Consider the following 17,342-nt stretch of genomic DNA (forward strand, 5'->3'; position numbering starts at 1 on the left):
AAGCGCTCTTCTCCCATTCGCGCGCTACCGACCAGGGTACTATCCAGATTCCTGGTCCAAAAAATAAAATGCTCAAATGACTTTTTGACTTCAGTCATATGATGTCCCGTTGTAAGCTACTATTCAGGAGAAGCTATATTCCCTGTCACGGTCTGCATTCTTTGACAACGGCTCTCTTATTTTCTGCCACTAATTGGAATACCAAACTGTTAGTATTTTTCTCGAGCCGACTGTTCTTTTCTTTCTTGTTTGGCATTCCCTGATGTGAACCAGAGATGCTGTTTGTCGCACATCATAGTACACTATTGCACTTTGTTTCGCGGTAGAGTGGATTCATACGGAAAAAGTGATGTATGCAAGCGCGCCCACCTCGAGAAATTCGGGGCCCCGTGAAGAGATTGTGTTGAGAGATGTTTGCCGTAAAAAACGTGCCTTACTTTTCACTCTCCCAATAGCTGTGACGTAATAGCGATACCTGTATTGCGCCCTCCCACTCTTGCTTTTTTCGCCAAGTACGTGGCCTACAATACCCAAATGCCCGTTTTACCGACGCTATCCCAAACTGAAAACCATGATGAAGTGCACATTGTCCTCAGTTTCAAATGCCCAGAATTATTAACAGGCGAAACAGAGGCAGATTGTATATGCTCCATGGCAGTTCAGTAGCCTTGAAAAATTAGCTCAGTGGCAGTAGTGGTCATGCATGCTGTACCCAGTGCGCAAGCGACTGAAATGTTTTCCGTTTCATGAGGTGTACTCAAAGACCCATTTTTTGGCAATCATTTCTTCCTAGAGAAGCCAACCCCATTCGTTCGCGAATAAACTTGTTGTACTGTATGTACTGTTGGCAACCAATCAACACAGTCAAGAGTAATAACACACCAACATTGAGACATCGACCTTTTAGCTCCTGGAGTGGGAATACAAGCTCGCTTGAATAACACTTCTTAACGACAGTCTTCGCGCCTAAGAAGTAAAATTAACGTGCGCAAGTACTGAGCGTCCTCCAGCAAAGATATCTTCACGTTTCAGCTGTCTTGCGTTTAATTTGCAGCTGGTAGTGCAGTCCGAGGCGATTTGAAGGTTGTTACACTCACGCGCAGCGAACACGAGCAACAACGTTTTCCTGCTGTGATGAGGACAGAACTTCATATATAAATTACAGTTCACTGTTTAGGGAGGAAATAAGCATGAAAATCATTTTTACTGCGTTCACCCCTCATGCACAAACAAACTGCATTAGGCCACACATAATTAGCCTAACATGCTCTCCTTGAGATCAGCTCAGGCTGAAGTATATGGCGCCGCACCATGTTTACTAGCAGGAATTTCCCTATGAGGAAGCGTTCAAGTACAACCTCTGGGCAGGCTTGTCGTACTTGTGTGTTTTACAGCGAGTGCTGTACAGAAGAGTACTGGCTCGAAAACTGCGGAGTGTTTCTGAAGAATACGGACCTTTTTCGGTTAGAGCCGAATTCCAGGAAACAATTTTGGCTTACGTCTGTTGTTTTTTTAACTTCTGCAATGTCTTTATAAAACTTACCACAGCAGCAACTAGATAACCTAATCTGGGTTTGTTTTTTGCTTTTTTCTGGGTTTAACGACCCAAAGTGAGTCAGGCAAACACCACACTTTCTGTTCTCTTTCTAAGGAGAACCAGATTTGATGCTTTCCAGAGGTAGCTTCACGCCGCTTTTCGCTTTTATCTTGGAGGAAGCTAAATATGCAAGAGCAACCTGCACCCGCTCAAATAAAGCTTTGCACATGCAAACTGTACGGGGCGGTCTTGCAGGCTCGCCCAAGTTGCTCGCGTGTACATTCGGGGACCTTGGCGTGAAGAGATCAATGGTTCCCTCGGATGGGCTGTGTGACGTCGTGTTCTACACAGACGTGGAATACGACAGCGACAAAAACGCCATCGCGTCTAAGGACGGAGGCCCAGCCTTCAGCATGCTGAAGTCGGCAGCGAGAAAGTACACCAAGACCACCTTCGGCACCTCAATGTCCACAGGGTGAGCACCATCTGGTGTGCTGAAACTAGTCGGTTTGGCTTCTTCAGTACGTCGAAATAAAAATTGCCTCACAAGAGGATGTGGAACGCTGTCTGTCCCGAGCAGCACAGGAAATCGGCCCAATATTTAAAATGTATTGGCAAAGGCCGGGCCTTCAAAGGACCCTTGTAAAACCACCCCTGCCAATATTGGGTCAATTACCTGTACTGCTCGGGGTACTGCGACCGCTGTGTGCTCGTTAGGTGTTAGGTGCTCGTTCGTTCGGCGCGTTGTTTTTCAGGGATGTATATCTGCTCCTGATCAGTCAAAGGTTGAGCAAGGCTTTCGTATGCTGAATATTTCATCCGAAAAAGCTGAATATTTTCAGATAGCCAAGGAATGGTTTCTGAACATGCCGTAAGGAGAAAGAAGCCGAATTCCTGAGGAACACTGCACGGGTAGTGGCTAAAAAAGTTTTTTTTCATCTTAATTTAATGTCCTTGTGAACGTAAATTAGCGTGCATTTCTTCATTTTATTCGTTAAGATTATAAAATTTTGGTCGTAGTAACTCTAAAATAAGACGGAATTTGGAGTATGTGATCTTTCTTTAAAAAAATATTCAACATATCAGCTAACTTAAACAGCCAAATAAAGTACGCCTGACACTCATGAAGTTCTGCTTTTGCGTGCGTCTTCTTTCGATATCGATCAGCAATTTGTGTTTATTACTTAGGTGACGGGTTGAGACAATGTTGAGTATACGGGAAACCTGGGCAAACAAGGGCTTCTTTTTGATTTGTTGTTACTCCGCAGGTTTTTGTGAGATGAAACAAAACAAAACGAAGCCGTAATAATAATTTAGAGGAAAACAGTCGATACGAAACGAAAACAAGAAAAACACACTTAACACGCGTACAAGAATACAGAATAAAGGTTTGGTTTATGGTGGTTCAACGTCCAAAAGCAACTCAGTCTATGAGAGACGCCGTAGTGAAGGGCTCCAGAAATTTCGACCACATGGGGTTCTTTAACGTGCGCTGGCATCGCACAGTACACGGGCCTCTAGAATTTCGCCTCCATCGCAATGCGACCGCCGATGTCGGGATCGAACTCGCTTCTTTTGGGCCAGCAGCCGACCGCCGTAACCACTCCGCCACCGCGCGGCTACAGAACAAAGGAATAAAGGAAAGAGTTCACCGGGTACTGAGCGTCCCAGGTGAGGAGGGGATGCCCTGCAGACAGGGCAGAAGCGGGTGAATGTAGTGCGACGCGTCGCTGGCGTTGCGTCGAAGGAAGCGGCGGAAGGGAGCCAGGTGGTAGTAGGAGCGGAGAGGAACACAGGGAGACGCCGGTGGTCTCCCTTCAACCGCCCGAAGAACTTGGCAGCAGCAGGAGAATCGTAGGCAGATCCCGTCGACGGTGGCCCGAAACGCCAGATGCGTAGAGCAGGCAATCCAAGAGTGCTTCTAGGCAGCACGGAACTTCTATACATCGACTGCTACCTCCACGCTTGCAAAGAACGCAGTAGGCTTGCGTCGGTGATCCAAAGGAGGTCCACGGCAGCACGGACCCAACATCGAACACCTGCTACCTCCACGCTTGCAAGGAACGCAGGAGGCTTGCGTCGGTGATTAAAATACGGCAGGTCCACGGCAGCACGGAGCCAACGTCCGATGGCTTCCACCTCCACCTTCGAATAACCCAATCTCCGCTGCCCTGTCTTCCTTTACACCTCGGTTTTCTGACACGTCAGCTCTCCGCTCCTCGTGCTCGCCACGCTCCCTGTCGCCGTCGTCTCGCACACGCCATTCGCACGCGCACACGCGCAACACTGGGCTAGCACGCGCAGCGCTCCGCTATCCGACGCACCACTGTCGACGCACCGCATTCAAAAAATCCTCCGAAGATTTGTTGTGCACCTCACACAGGTCCATGTCGATCTGCTGACAAGGCCTTGAGGGGGTTCAATGGGGATAGAAAGCTTGCTGGTGGAGTGGGAGCGGTCTATCGTCGTTGACAATCTCAGCAGGTTTTCACTTAGGGCGAAATCGGTGGACAGTCGGGGCTAGTAATATTCGTCTCGAATGCTGCGGAGAGTACGAGAAAACCTGAGGTGTCTAGATGTCGGCTCGTCCCGTGAAGCTTGTAACGAGGAGGCAGGCTGTTTTGTTTGAATAGTTCGTCAAAGAAAGCTTTCGTGGTTCCTTTGATAACGAGCTATTATTCTTCGCTGAAGTGCATCAGCAGCAATTCAACTTTACCACTGCGGAAATATGCAATGCCTATTGTTATGCCAATTCCTCGCTCTAGAAGCAATTCTGTTTTCCCATCTGTAAGAGATTGCATGTTCTTGGCATCCGTGGCTCCTAAGGCGACCATGATGCTTGTTTGGGGTGGGACAGTCCCTTGTTCATTGACGACACTCAGGGGAGCATGCTGCTCCATGGCTGTCATCGAAGGTATGGTTTCGTCCGTCGAAAGCGTGATGAGCTTGTATCGAAGGTCGATGATCGCCTGATGCTCATCTCGAAAACACATGCCCAATATCACATCGCTGGAAGAGTGTTGCAATACTAGGAAGGTCGCCGTATAGGCATAGCCCTTGACAGTCACTCTCGCTGTGCGTCTTCGTGATTGCGTAATTAAGTGTCCTCCTGCAGTGCGAATTTGTGGGTCGTTCCAAACGGTCATGCCTTTCCTCAACTGCGCAACGAATATTCCAATCATCACTGATCAATCGGCCCCTGTGTCGACCACAGCGCCAACTTCCAGGCCGTGAATAGCCGCCTCTAATTCAGATGTCCAGGCACTTGCGTTGCAGGTCGTCCTCAAAGAAGGGTGATGGCTTCGGCGGGTATGTGGATCGTGGGTAGGGAGTGTCGTCGGGACTTTTCTAGTTGGCGGTGCCGTTTCGAAGTTCGGTCGCTGCATGGTCGAGCGCGTGTTTGTGCGCGCTGTCGGCGTAGCAGATGCGACGTCTTGATGCGTCCTGCTTGGTGGGGGAACTTCGTCGTTTCGCTGGTAAGCAACTTCACCTTAAAAGGTCGCTTTCTCTTCTTTACCCTGCGGTGGCTGGTCTACCTTCCGTGAAGAAGCGCTGCGCAACTGCGGCCCGACGGCGGAAAGCCTGGCGGCGACGGTGATTGTGAGCGGGAGAGACGGCTAGCTGATGCGTACTTATCTGGAAGCAGGTACTCGTCAATATCCCGTGGTCTTCGACCAGGGCGGGGTCACGGGGAATCATCAGGGAAGGTACGCAAGCCCATTGTTTTGTAGAGGCAGTGCGGAAGATGGTGGCCGTGGTCGCCGAAATGGAAGCAAAGTGGGCCGCGCTAGTCAGGGGTCCTCCAGAGTTCAGCTTTTCTTGGGTGAGTTTGCGATTAAGTTGGGCATGCGGGCGATTCGGATCATTGGTGCGGTGTATACTGCTCCTGGCGCAGTGTGGGAGGACGCCTTTGGCTGCACACTGCGGCGTCTTAAGTCATGGCCTGGCGTTATGCGGCCGCCGAAGTTGGAGTGAAAAGTGCCTGTTGCTCATCTAGCACCATATTCATGAGGCTCGCACTATATCTATGTGGGGTTATTGGCAGCAGACTTAGTAGCTTTTTGCGGACGATTTCGAGAATAACTTCAATCCTGTTGTCACTAGGTGGTGGTCATCGTGTCCGGTTGAATTGAAGAGACATAAGCAGGGCGGTTGTACAGTCGAGTGTGGAAGTCGAGGGTCTTCTCGATCGTGCAGGCTCCTTGCATGGTTCTTCGACAGTTTTTTTTTAGTCGGCTGGCGTACGAGGCTGGCAAAGAGTTGTTCTTTTACGCCGCACATTAATAACTGAACTTTCTTTTCCTTGGTCATCTCGAGGTATAAGCGGCGAAAAAGGCGCTTCTGTTGTTTGATGTAACCGAGGATGGGCTCGTACGAAAGCTAATCCTACATTCGAGGAGTTTTTCGGCTCTTTCTTTCCTCACGATAGTGGCGAACACTTTCAAAAGTTACTTCTTGAATAGCCCCAAGTCGTTAGGGACGACTCGTGGTTTCCGTACCACGCACGTGCTGATCGCTCTAGTGAGAAAAATACATTTATAATTTTCGCCGCATCATCCAAATTGCTGAATAATGCCACGCGATCTAAATGGTCCAAACATTCTTCGAGGTCTTCGCCTAGGGATCTATTGAAAATTGGGGGCACCCGCGGATTCTGCAGCATAATCGGGGTCGGCATCATTGGCGAGGTTGTGGTGCTCGTAGCAGCGTCTGTTTTCTGTAACGTGCTGTCCGGCAGGGTCTCGAACTCAGGCTTCTCTCCCTGGCGACGTCGGCAGGTTGGGTGAACGGGGGGATTGTGCTCCGGTACGAAGCGCAGAAGGCTGGCGTCATGATTTGGGGAGGGCACCCGGAATATGGAGGCGTACCCAGCATCTCCACCAGATGTCTCGGAGTGGTGACTGCAGTTGGGAGAGCAGAAAATATGCGAAAATGATGTCTAAACAAAACTCTTTATTTGGGCTGACTTGCGCCCACTGTGGACTGAATCACTCGGCGGCGGCGTAGAAACAAGCGTGCTCGTCGGTCGTCGGAGAGAATGCCCGCAGCTGTCGGCCGTGCTCAATTTAAAGCTGATAGCGAACTTTCGAGATAAAGCGTTCGAAGCTACTACAACATTCTGGAACAATGTAGAATTGGCTCCTCCTGGATGGGATCAATCGAGATAAATCTGGTCGCGTCTTGCATTGCAAACAAAGCGATAAGCGGCGTGCCAGCTGCTTTGAAGAGTGAACAAACAGTACACTGATCCCCGGCAATATTGTTATATCACGGGTGCGCCTCTTAGCTAATTGCTTTGATGTATTGGCGCGTCTGCTCGACATGGTCTTGAAATAGATATTCTGGTAACATTTATGAGGAAACGCCTTGCTACAGTCATTTTAGGGGCGTTTTCGAAGAAGCTATTTATCGCTGATGTTTTATAAAAAGTTTCTCAGAAAATATCTTACTGTCGACACCTATAAGGCGTTCCGATCTAGCCCAAGACGACTGTAACCATTCGGAGCTGATTCAAGACGCTGAAAAGAGGTTTTGCGTCTCGTGAGCTAGCATGCGATCGTGCCACGTTTCTCTCAGGTTGTAGTTTAGTATTGATACTCTCGGAAGCCCAATCCTAGTACGAAAACTCGTACGCTCATTTATTCACAGGTCGATCGCAGATGCCGTGCAGGACAAGCTGTCCCAACTCACCGCTTCCATGGACCTGCTCTTCCGCGCCCGGTTCATTCACTTTGGGATGCTTAATATCAAAAACATAGAGAACTATGACACTTTGAAGGGCGCAGATCTGACGTACCTCAAGGTGAGCTCACACGACTCATCAGCATTTATGACTTCTCGAAATTGCGGTTTAATAACAAGTTGTCCTCAGCGCAAAATGCCTCCTCGATTTCAATGCAAGCCACATGTCTGAGTTATGAATGTAGCCCGCGTCTTATTAAGCATTATTCTCCTCTCCCCACGCGTTAGCCTCCATGCCTCATCAACATCTGGATTGAGAGGGAGCGAACACCCCAATCACTTTCAACAAAGGATGAAAAATATTAGAACTAGTTGTATCTCTTTTGCTTCCCGAGACGGCGCAATATTGGTGCCACACAGCTGTAAATGGTTTAAAAGAGATAGACAAAGGTCTCAGATATGCATGATCTTCCACAGTATGTTGTACGTTCTCTACAATTTATTATTATAATGTCGTATTTTAGGCATTGTTTTTTTTCTATTGTACATTTTATGCCATTGTTCCTGCTATTTGTTGCCTCACTTAAAATAGACGACGCTAGAACTATTTCTGAGGGCCATCCAAGAAGTCGAGGCGACGAATCTGATACGAAAGAAACAAAACACTTTTATTACAACAGTATTCTGCTTCATATAAATAAGAGTGTGACTGCCATCGAGAATATAAAACGAGATGGGAACGTTTTAGGACAAACTCATTGCTTACTTCAGTGGGATGTTATGGAAAACACACAAGAGGCATCTGATCTAGCATCTTCACCGTGATCCCATTAACAGTAGGAGAAGGCAGGAGACTCAGATATCTTGTTCATGTTCCGTCTTATGTTCCGGTGGCGCCACAAGGGAGCCGTTTAAATGGCTCGTGCTTTATGGTCAAGTTGGCTACTGCACAGGGGGGTGAAACAAGCCACCGGATACAATGGACCTCAGAACCAAAGCTCAGCCCAAACGAACAGTCATTTAGCAGCTGCGCTCTAAAATAATCTCTGGAAGCTCTTTCTGCACATTGATTGGCGCAGCCGCTACAGGTTCTTCGTCTTGAGCGGCAGCTAAACACAGTGCCCGAGTAGAGGCTGAGTGCCACCGGTGACAGCACCCAAGGACCCCGTTTTTCTCGCTCTAAACTCCGTCTACTATAATACTGTGGTGATTCATTAAAGCAAACATGTGCACCTCGTCCTACAAAATCAGTCGTCGACAGAGCACCTCGAGTGCATCCCCTGCCACTTGCCTTGTTGTTCAGTTCATGTGGAAGGAGGCTGTCGCGCTGGCAGTTCGGCATGCACCACGTGAACGGCCATCAGCAGTAACGAGAAAGCAGTGCGTACGCTTTTTGCCCCATTGCACTGCAGGGTAGCGTAAACGGCAGCTAGTGTAACGAGGATCATACCCTCAGGCAGTTGCTTCTGCACAGTGAGCGATGCACCAATACAATGCTTCTCCTGTCGCGGCTGCTAAATGCGCCGTCCGAGCGTAGGTTCAGCGCCGCTGGTGCTACGATTAGTGGGCTCGTTCCTCTCTCTCGTAATGGCTTCCTCTGCTATGACGACCTCCCGAAGCACATGCATGGGTAGTTTTTCAGAGTCAGGCCTTAAACCAAAGCCTCGAACACATATCCTGCTACTTCTGAGATGTAAAGGCCTCCTTCATGATTAAGGATTGAGGTTGAAGTACTAGTTGGCAAGCGAGTATGTCTGGAATATAAAAAGTAGTCATTAAGTTTAAACAAAATACAAATATCCCTCCTATACCTTTTATCTGAACATATGGCGAAATTATAACACTATAGCAGCGACGCGAATTTGCATTACCCATAAGTGTGATTATCCAACTAGTTTTTGTTATACCGGCTGTCGTTTGACCCAGCGCGCAGCAAGAAAGGACGAAGAATGCACACTGCTTTCTCTTCCTTTATGGTCTAGTGGCTGGCAGTGCACGTTGTGCATGCTGACTCGCGAGCGCCATGTCCTTCTCCTTCGATGGTAACGACCCGCGCACACCATGCCGTTAGGACATTCCTCAACAACGACGCTCAACCGAAGGAATGGGCTCTGTCGAATTGGATATCTAGACAGAAGGGGTCCTCGGGTCTAGGACAATCCAGAGCACGAAATTACCTTGCAGGCTTCTATAGTTCTGTCTAAATAGTATTATCTTATCCTTGAGAGGGGAACCCTACATGCGAACAAGCGCCATTGCAATGGGCACAGCAGTTCTGGTTTGATGGTAGTTTCTGAAGACAAAGAAGGCAGTATATTCCATTCAGCAATAACCAAAAGAACTGATGCGCTAAATCGACGAATGCTTCTATATTAAAAAAATTCATATGTCGATAACTTTCTTGCGCACCTCAGCTTCGTAGAACCAGGGTTTTGTTTCGCAGTAGAAAGAGGAAAAGCTAACACTTTGACGTGCCCTGACGGGCTGTCAAATAAACAAGAAACAGATCTGGAGTGTTGTGCGCTCAAGAAACAAACCGATATCGACCGCCACCTAAACGTTTACTCTTAAGATGCGCCGAATCAAAATGCTTCAATCGTATCACCTCTTTTGTCAAGGGCGAGGGCCAGCTGGCGCGCAGAAATCTACAGTCGCAAGGAGGCAGCGGTCGTGTTCGCCTATCTTCAAATGAATAAGTACATGTACACGCTGAAAATCCCTGAATGCGTGTCCCGTCGCCCGACTCGGATGGTGCTGATGGAGCGAAGTGCTGGCATCATGGCACCATACTGAGGGGCATCAACAAAGCGTTAGTACTAATACTACTAAAGTGGAGAATTTGATTCCCAGAAACCCACTGCAAAGATAGGCTGCTTCCAGTCGAATAAGTAAGATATGTTTACAAGATACCCTTCGACTTATGCCCCGCCCCGTACTTCGGTGAGACGAATAATTTAAGCGATACTCCAACATGAGAAAAACTATGTTCCGATATCGACGCAGAATAGAGGGCAGTTATTAGTATTATATGTACCGATTTTGCTAGCTAGATTTCGCCACGCAGTTCATACGCCTCTAGGGAAGGCGACGTCAACAGACTGCATTGTTGCAGCTGGGAGAATAGGAGCGCCGCACCGTCAACTATTGTTTGGTTTGGTTAATGGGGGTTTAACGTCCCAAAGCGACTGAGGCTAGGAGATTCGCCGTAGTGAATGGCTCCGGAAATTTCGACCACCTGTGGTTCTTTAACGTGAACTGACATCGCACAGTACACGGGCCTCTAGAATTTCTCCGCCATCGAAATTCGACCACCGTGGCCGGGATCGATACCGAGTCTTTCGGGCCAGCAGCCGAGCGCCATATCCACTCAGTCACCGCGGCGGCCCGTCAACTTTCGCATGAGCGCATTGGCCGAACACTGCGAACTTTTTGAACAAAGAATAACCTTCGGCCTAGCGAAGCGTGGAGATTAATCTGCTTAAGAAACTTAACTTGAAATTTGGTGTATCCAGAGCACTACAGGTAACTTAAACAGAGAAATCTCTTTCGTCAAGTAAGCAGGAAGATCAAGCGACGTCTGCTTTAGTCACCCCGCACGAAAGGATCGAGTTGGCCTTAGAAGGTTGTGATCATATATTTAACCATTGTCTGGTGCCATAGACTCGTCTATGTTAGAAACGCAGCCAGCCCATCTTCCTTCAAGGAAGTTTATTTTCAATTGTGGTTCTTCAGTGATTCACATGCATACATAGCTGTGGACGGCTAAGAGTCACAGCGACACGTGCTTAAAAAAGAGCTTTCTATCATGTAGCACAACAGAGGCCAAGCCCATCTCGTCAGGCACGACTCTAGAGATTCTTTGCGCTTCAACAATGTCACATGCGGGAATATAGGGTGAAAATCGGAAACATTGCTAGAATCTTAAACAGGAAATTTCTGATGGGCTTATTATAATGTTAGGTATTGTACGCAGCTTGTTTCTTGAAGACATTATTTGGCATTGAATTTACTTCGTCCATATTGAAGTATACCCGAAGAGAAGATATAGGACTGTTTCAACGAGCTAAACACCAGGGTACATATCAAATGAAAGCAAAGGTAAAAAGAGGAGGCAATTGAGTGGGGCTGAAGTTGTTGCTTCGAATGGGAGCATTTGGTTCAGTACAGTGCTTCTCGTTTCTCCTACATCTTTGACGGTGCTGCAAGCCAATGTCCTTTTGCCGATTTTCGTGCCTCTCTTTGTCCTCCCTCATGCTTTCCTTCGTCAAATTCCCAATCTCCAGGCCAGTATCAAGGACGAGGTGAAAAAACATCTTCTGGACATTGCGAGACATGGACGATACGCGATGCTTTCGTTCGCCATGTACGCAAGAACGTACCGCATGAAGGCGTCATGGAGCGAAGGTTCTGTCCGCGAGGTGTCGGAGAGCACCCACAATATGGACTACGCAGCGGTGAGTGCGCGGATGTACAACTGCACCGAATCATGGCCTTCAACGCGATTCTCCACTGATTTAGCCAAAAGAAGGACGCAGCAGAACAAAGACAATTGGCAAAATAAAGTAGTAGATAATTCGTAAAAAGTAAACTGCATATTCAACGGTAAAAAAATTAAGGTTTGTGCCTAGTTGAAGGAGCTGGAACGTATTGAATATTTTAATACAGTTAAGAGCATTCATATGATATTGCATTCAGTTTGCAGATGAAGTTTTTATAATTTAGTGTATCCATCTTATTTCCCTTCTGAATATTCATAATTGCATACTTGTTATTGTATAATGTACGTTCTGGCCTGCTCGCACATTGTGTGCCACCTCACTAAAAATATTCCGCAACACTATGGAAACGGTCCTTATCCACTGACATTCTCGTTTTGTTTAAATAAATTTACACGAGCCTACTAGCGCCTCGTGGCCTCCGCGCTTAGTCGGAACGTTGACGAGGCGGCGGTTAGCTCGAGAGGCGCGCTCGGGCTAGACCTGGCTATGGGATTTAAAAGAACCGACCTCTTTCTTAGGTTCCCCCTACGCCTACCTGAATGGCTCCCCTTAGGTTGTGACAATATTAATTCACTTTCCGCGTGCATACAATTTAGGTAGTCGCAAAAACTGGCGGCGGTATATTGAAGACGCTCCCTTGTTCACCTACGTTCAGTGCCGTGCAGCAATCTTCAGTTCTAGTTCGAGCTACATCCTTCCCCTCAGACAAGTGGTCACAGTGCCTGTCCAGCACGGACTCTCGGGTCACTTGGAGTACGTGGGTACAGGTGCGACATGCTAGGATGTGCTCATCCGCCCGTCCACTTATCATGTATGGCGCAGGCTCACAGTGCCGATCCCCTTAAGGGACATGTTCTATAGGAGTTATCTCTCTCTCCTTTACGGGCAAGAGTGTGAATCTGAGTACGGATTAGGATGTTCAGTACGGGAAAGAGTGCATCGTCCCTTACGGAATATATCTCTTATAAAGCAAAATTCTCATTCTTATACCTTACAAGTGCAAGATGAGACGGGGCGCACGTAATTGATATGATATCAGCTAAGTGAGTGCTACGCACCTGATCCATACGAGATATGCAGGCAGAAATGTTGTCGCTCTCAAACACTTTCGTCCAATGCTCATGTTTTGCAGATGCTCCCTGAAGCCAATGAACACATGAGCAAAAGGTGTGTGGTGCGGTTCAGGAGTTACCTTCACATCTTCGTTGAGGGAGAGGGCGTGTTCTTCATTAGTTAACGAACAGCCGGCCTCAGTTCACAGTGTCGTGTGTAGCAAAAGTTGTCCCATTTGGTTACTAAGCGAAGGCGTATTGCACAGGCGTGCTATGCTGAGCGACTTACCGCTAGAATGGCGGCCTGTGCGTGCTGAGTAACATGGACTTCAGCAGAAGAGCGTGGCTAAGTGAATTGGCGAGAACTACTGACGTCTAGCTGAAATGATGGTAAGATGAACCTCGGCAAAATGCGTGGTCAGATGAACAGGCCCCCGGTGACATGTCAGGGCAAAATAATGTATGATAAGGGAAGAAAGAGAACCTGTACAGAAAAGGTAGGAGGAGCAGAAAGGTATATCAGGAAATAAAATTAGGGAACGTGAATGCGCTAAGCTACGGTGGCGGCAGCTCGTAGAGCGAAGGGCTTGTAATTAGACGTAAATAGGAATGGACTACTTTCTGCGGTATGCTTTGTGTAGCTGATTATGATGATGATGATGATGATGATGTCGATACTGAAGGCAGCAGACACCAAAGCCACGTTTGAGGAAGATGTCAGTCGAAGGTCTCCGTTTTGCCCGAAAGTTCTGTTGATGTTAATATTTTGCAACGGCTTTCTCACTTGAAGGTTTGCAAGATGAAGGCCGAAAAGGACAGCTCGGACGACGGGACGATGTACGCCGCCGACCAGCACAAAAAGATCCTGGCGCTCTTCGATACGCCAGCAACGTTTAAAGCGAAGGTAAGCCACGTGCGCCTTGCTCAAGGTTTACAGAGTAGCCAACACAATTATCAGAGGAAATGCATATAGAGGTTATTGCATCCAGTCGAAGTGTAACTGGTCTTTCACGTAATAGTGCCTGAATTTCGGGCTTGTGTTGACGGTAAACGGCAAGTATGAAGAGTTTAATGCGCACCAGCGTCTTTGATAAATGAAACAACTTAAAAATGGTACCAAAAGGGTCTTGCGACCTGTCCGTCATATCGCTCATGATTTGTTAACTACGCAATTTTTTAAGAACAACCTTTCAATAGGGATGAGGTGCTGAATGGGCAACGTTTGAACCGTTTGCGTTTTTTGATGAAATTTTCAGGAATGATATATTCTGATGCATTTAAAGCACAAACAGAATTGCCGTCTTTTATCCCTTGTGTGAGGACAGTTGTAGGCATGAAAACTAGCTAGTGAGCGTGTCAGTTTAAAACAATCAATGTAAACGTTCTTGTACTTCAAAAGATTTTTTGGAATTGACGACTCAAGGACTGCCTCTCCTGCAGAAAGGGGGTCGATTGTTGTCTTTGGCAAATCATTCAAAAAACGGCACGAATTAAACGCAGATGTGGCTTTTTCAATGACACCGTTAGTTCAAAATCTGTCTTGTTTTTTTTTTGTGCCATGGAAGCCTGCAAAACGAGTACGATCGGTGAATTATTTTGTTCTTTTGAAAGCGTTTTTGAAAAAGCACGGCCAACGTAATCGGTTTTGCAGTCTAGGAAGCGTATTTTTCCTAGATATGAAGTTTGGACCAAAAATACACACTCAGAAAAATGAGTTGCAAATTCTAACACATAATATTTTTTGCCGTGGGCGTTTTTTAGTATGTTAAATGCCTTTATTGAACAGCAAGAATCTTCGTTTTTCATTTCAGTCTGATAAATAGCAATTCATCGCAGTTTTTCGCATCTTCTGTTTCTGACCTGTCGACAGGTTTTCTTCGTTATCTGAAACACGCTTAAATCAGCCCAACACTAAATATAAGCTGCGGATACTATAATAAAACCGTGGTGTTATGAATAGAAAAGGCTAGAATTAAGTCTTCAAAGGGCGCGTGATCCGCTTACATTTATCAGAGTCATAACTTCGTTGTGCCTGCTAATTACGGTTCGCATGACTGGAATTATAAAAGTTTTGTTTGGTTTTTAACGCGTTCCTGCTGCAGTCTTCACAGCTTGCCTCAACAGTCCAGAAAATGGTGAAGATGAACTCATTTCTTCTTGTCACCCCAGTGCGCTTTGAAATTGATGTTGTCACGCTCTGCTGGTGACACCGCTTGTGACACCTTTACGGAAACACTTTCAATTTTCCTGCGCGTATTCTGAGTGGATTATAACTAAATACGATAGAAGATATTTACTATATGAGTTTATCAACCTCGTATGACCAAAATCTAGAAATAACTTTTAAAAATTAAAGTACTATATCTTTGCCCTTCTTCCGCCTATCACAGTAGATACTGTATAAAAAGATTAGCTACTGCTGAGTGCCTGCGTGAACGCCGCAAATGCTTCTTGAGACAACTGCTACACAAGTGGCACAAACTCTTAGTCTCTCTCAGCAACTGTCGATCCCATGGTTTCTATGCCTCACTGATTAGGACACAGGCTTTTTTAAATGAGTATGTCATTCTAAGAAATTATTCATCTGCTCAACAGCTACTTCAGACGCTGTGAGCTCGGTTAAGAGCAGTAGCAGGCTAGACAGCGCATAACAGATTGCAGTGTAATGCCTCGTATCTGATTACAAACTCGAGAAGCCAATACGCGCTGTAGGAGCACGGGAACGGGAATACAGTGCACCAGAGGCTGTGCACTAAATGATGCAGCAATATGGCTGAGGTCATAGGAACCCTTTTGGTTTTGTGGGGTTTAACGTCCCAATGCAACTCAGGCTATGAGAGACACCGTAGTGAAGGGCTCCGGAATTTTCGACCACCTGGGGTTCTTTAACGTGCACTGACATCGCACAGTACACGGGCCTCTAGAATTTAACCTCCATCAAAATTCGATCACCGCAGCCGGGATCGATCCCGTGTCTTTTGGGTCAGCAGCAGAGCGCCATAACCACTGAGCCACCGCGGCGGCAGGAACCGCTTTTAACATCACACTTCCGTCATTTCTTTCTGCTCTATGTGTTTTAGATCGCACTTTTTGTCCGAGGATGTTTAAATAAATAGAATATTGCATAAGTATTGCCATTGTACCTAGTTATATCAAAACAGAATTCTTAACACAAAAACGGCGACGTGCGCACGGCATACCATGCGTAGAGCACACAACTAAAGCCCCTTGATAATATCAAGGGGCTTTACGTAATATTGCACTCAGTTTAAACCTATACCTGTTATTTTTTTCGTTTCCCCGTGACCATGTATTTGTTTTTCTAATACCTATGTTTGTTTTTTTACAAAGTGTTTTGTTATTTTGTTTCAGTGTTTATTTGGAAAATTGAAAATATCTGCCTGTGTACTGTACTGCCAAGTTGATAAAGGGGGCAGGACCTTTGTCAAGCTTACGAGCTTTTAGTCCTGTCTCCTTCTCTGTCCAAGAGAAAATAAAGGCAATGAAATGAAATGAAATGAAAATAACAATAGTCTGTCCGACTGGCACGCTTGATACCGAGGGAAAACAAGCGTGGTCAGAGCAGCACAATCGAATTTTACGAAAAGTACGTGAGGAGTACCGGCATAGGCACGGTCGGTTTATTGTCCATGAAGTTGCATGGCGGCTAGTGGGGGACGCCGTAGTGGAGGACTCTGGATTGATGCTAATTACGTGGGGTCCTTGACGTGCACTGGCATCACATGCCACACGTACGTTTCGTATTCCGCCTGCAGAGAAACACTGCACCTGAGTTTAAGATTCGAGCCTGCGACCTTTAACTTAACATTTGAACTCACCAAAGCAACTGATCCAAGTCTCACCACTGGCAGAGGCCTTCCAGAGGCCACGGACGCAGCGTGGCTTATGAAACATGAGGATGATAATGAGGCATTTTTTGGCTAAAGACTCAATCATCTCCGAGCTGTCTCGCCGCCCGCTGCACAAAAACGTGAAACCACCGCACCTGTTAACAATTGCTGAAATCAGCTGAATGATGTTGCCCTAATTGTATTGTCTTTTATTTCAATTTGGTTCTTTGCCCACTTGTCTTCTGCAGACAAAGGCCAGGCTCCGCGTGATGCCGAAGAACTTCACCGGCGTGGTGGTGTACAACGTGGAGATGGATGACTACAAAGGCAGCTGCGGAAAGGGGCGGTTTCCTCTCCTCAAGGCGGTCAAGCATGGGCTTGCGGTTTAACCGTATCTAGCGTACGGCTGTATGCTTTAAAAAGCTGATAGAATTTCTGGGGCTGTCATGAAACAGAGCCTATTAAGACACTAGTTATATTGAACCAATTTTGTCTCTTTTTTTGCAGAGAAATTCTGTAAAGAGATGGCCGAATACATCGTTAATATTACATATGTCTTCTTAAGAGTCAACAGCTAACTGAACGGAAACTTAAACAGCGTTAAGAATTCAGCTGGCAGCCGCTTCCATAGCTCAACCCTGAATTTACGCTTCTTATCGTCCACCCTACTTTATGTCCAGTAATTTCATTTGTAGCCACTTACAAATTCTTTCCGCGGAAG

The 17,342-nt window shown here is 46.7% G+C and overlaps 1 protein-coding gene across 1 annotated transcript in view; it reads left to right on the forward strand.

Annotated features, from left to right (window-relative positions):
- The window catches only part of LOC144134178 (uncharacterized), a 53,224-nt gene extending 36,116 nt beyond the window's left edge, over positions 1–17,108 (forward strand). Inside the window, exons 9-13 of the mRNA XM_077667139.1 lie at positions 1,793–2,012; positions 7,187–7,340; positions 11,503–11,673; positions 13,561–13,674; positions 16,870–17,108. Coding sequence (XP_077523265.1) covers positions 1,793–2,012; positions 7,187–7,340; positions 11,503–11,673; positions 13,561–13,674; positions 16,870–17,010 — 800 coding nt within the window. The 3' untranslated portion in view covers positions 17,011–17,108. The remainder of the gene's footprint in view (positions 1–1,792; positions 2,013–7,186; positions 7,341–11,502; positions 11,674–13,560; positions 13,675–16,869) is intronic.
- Positions 17,109–17,342: the final 234 nt, after the last annotated feature.

Source organism: Amblyomma americanum, chromosome 5 (assembly GCF_052857255.1).
Source record: "Amblyomma americanum isolate KBUSLIRL-KWMA chromosome 5, ASM5285725v1, whole genome shotgun sequence".
NCBI lineage: Eukaryota > Metazoa > Arthropoda > Arachnida > Ixodida > Ixodidae > Amblyomma > Amblyomma americanum.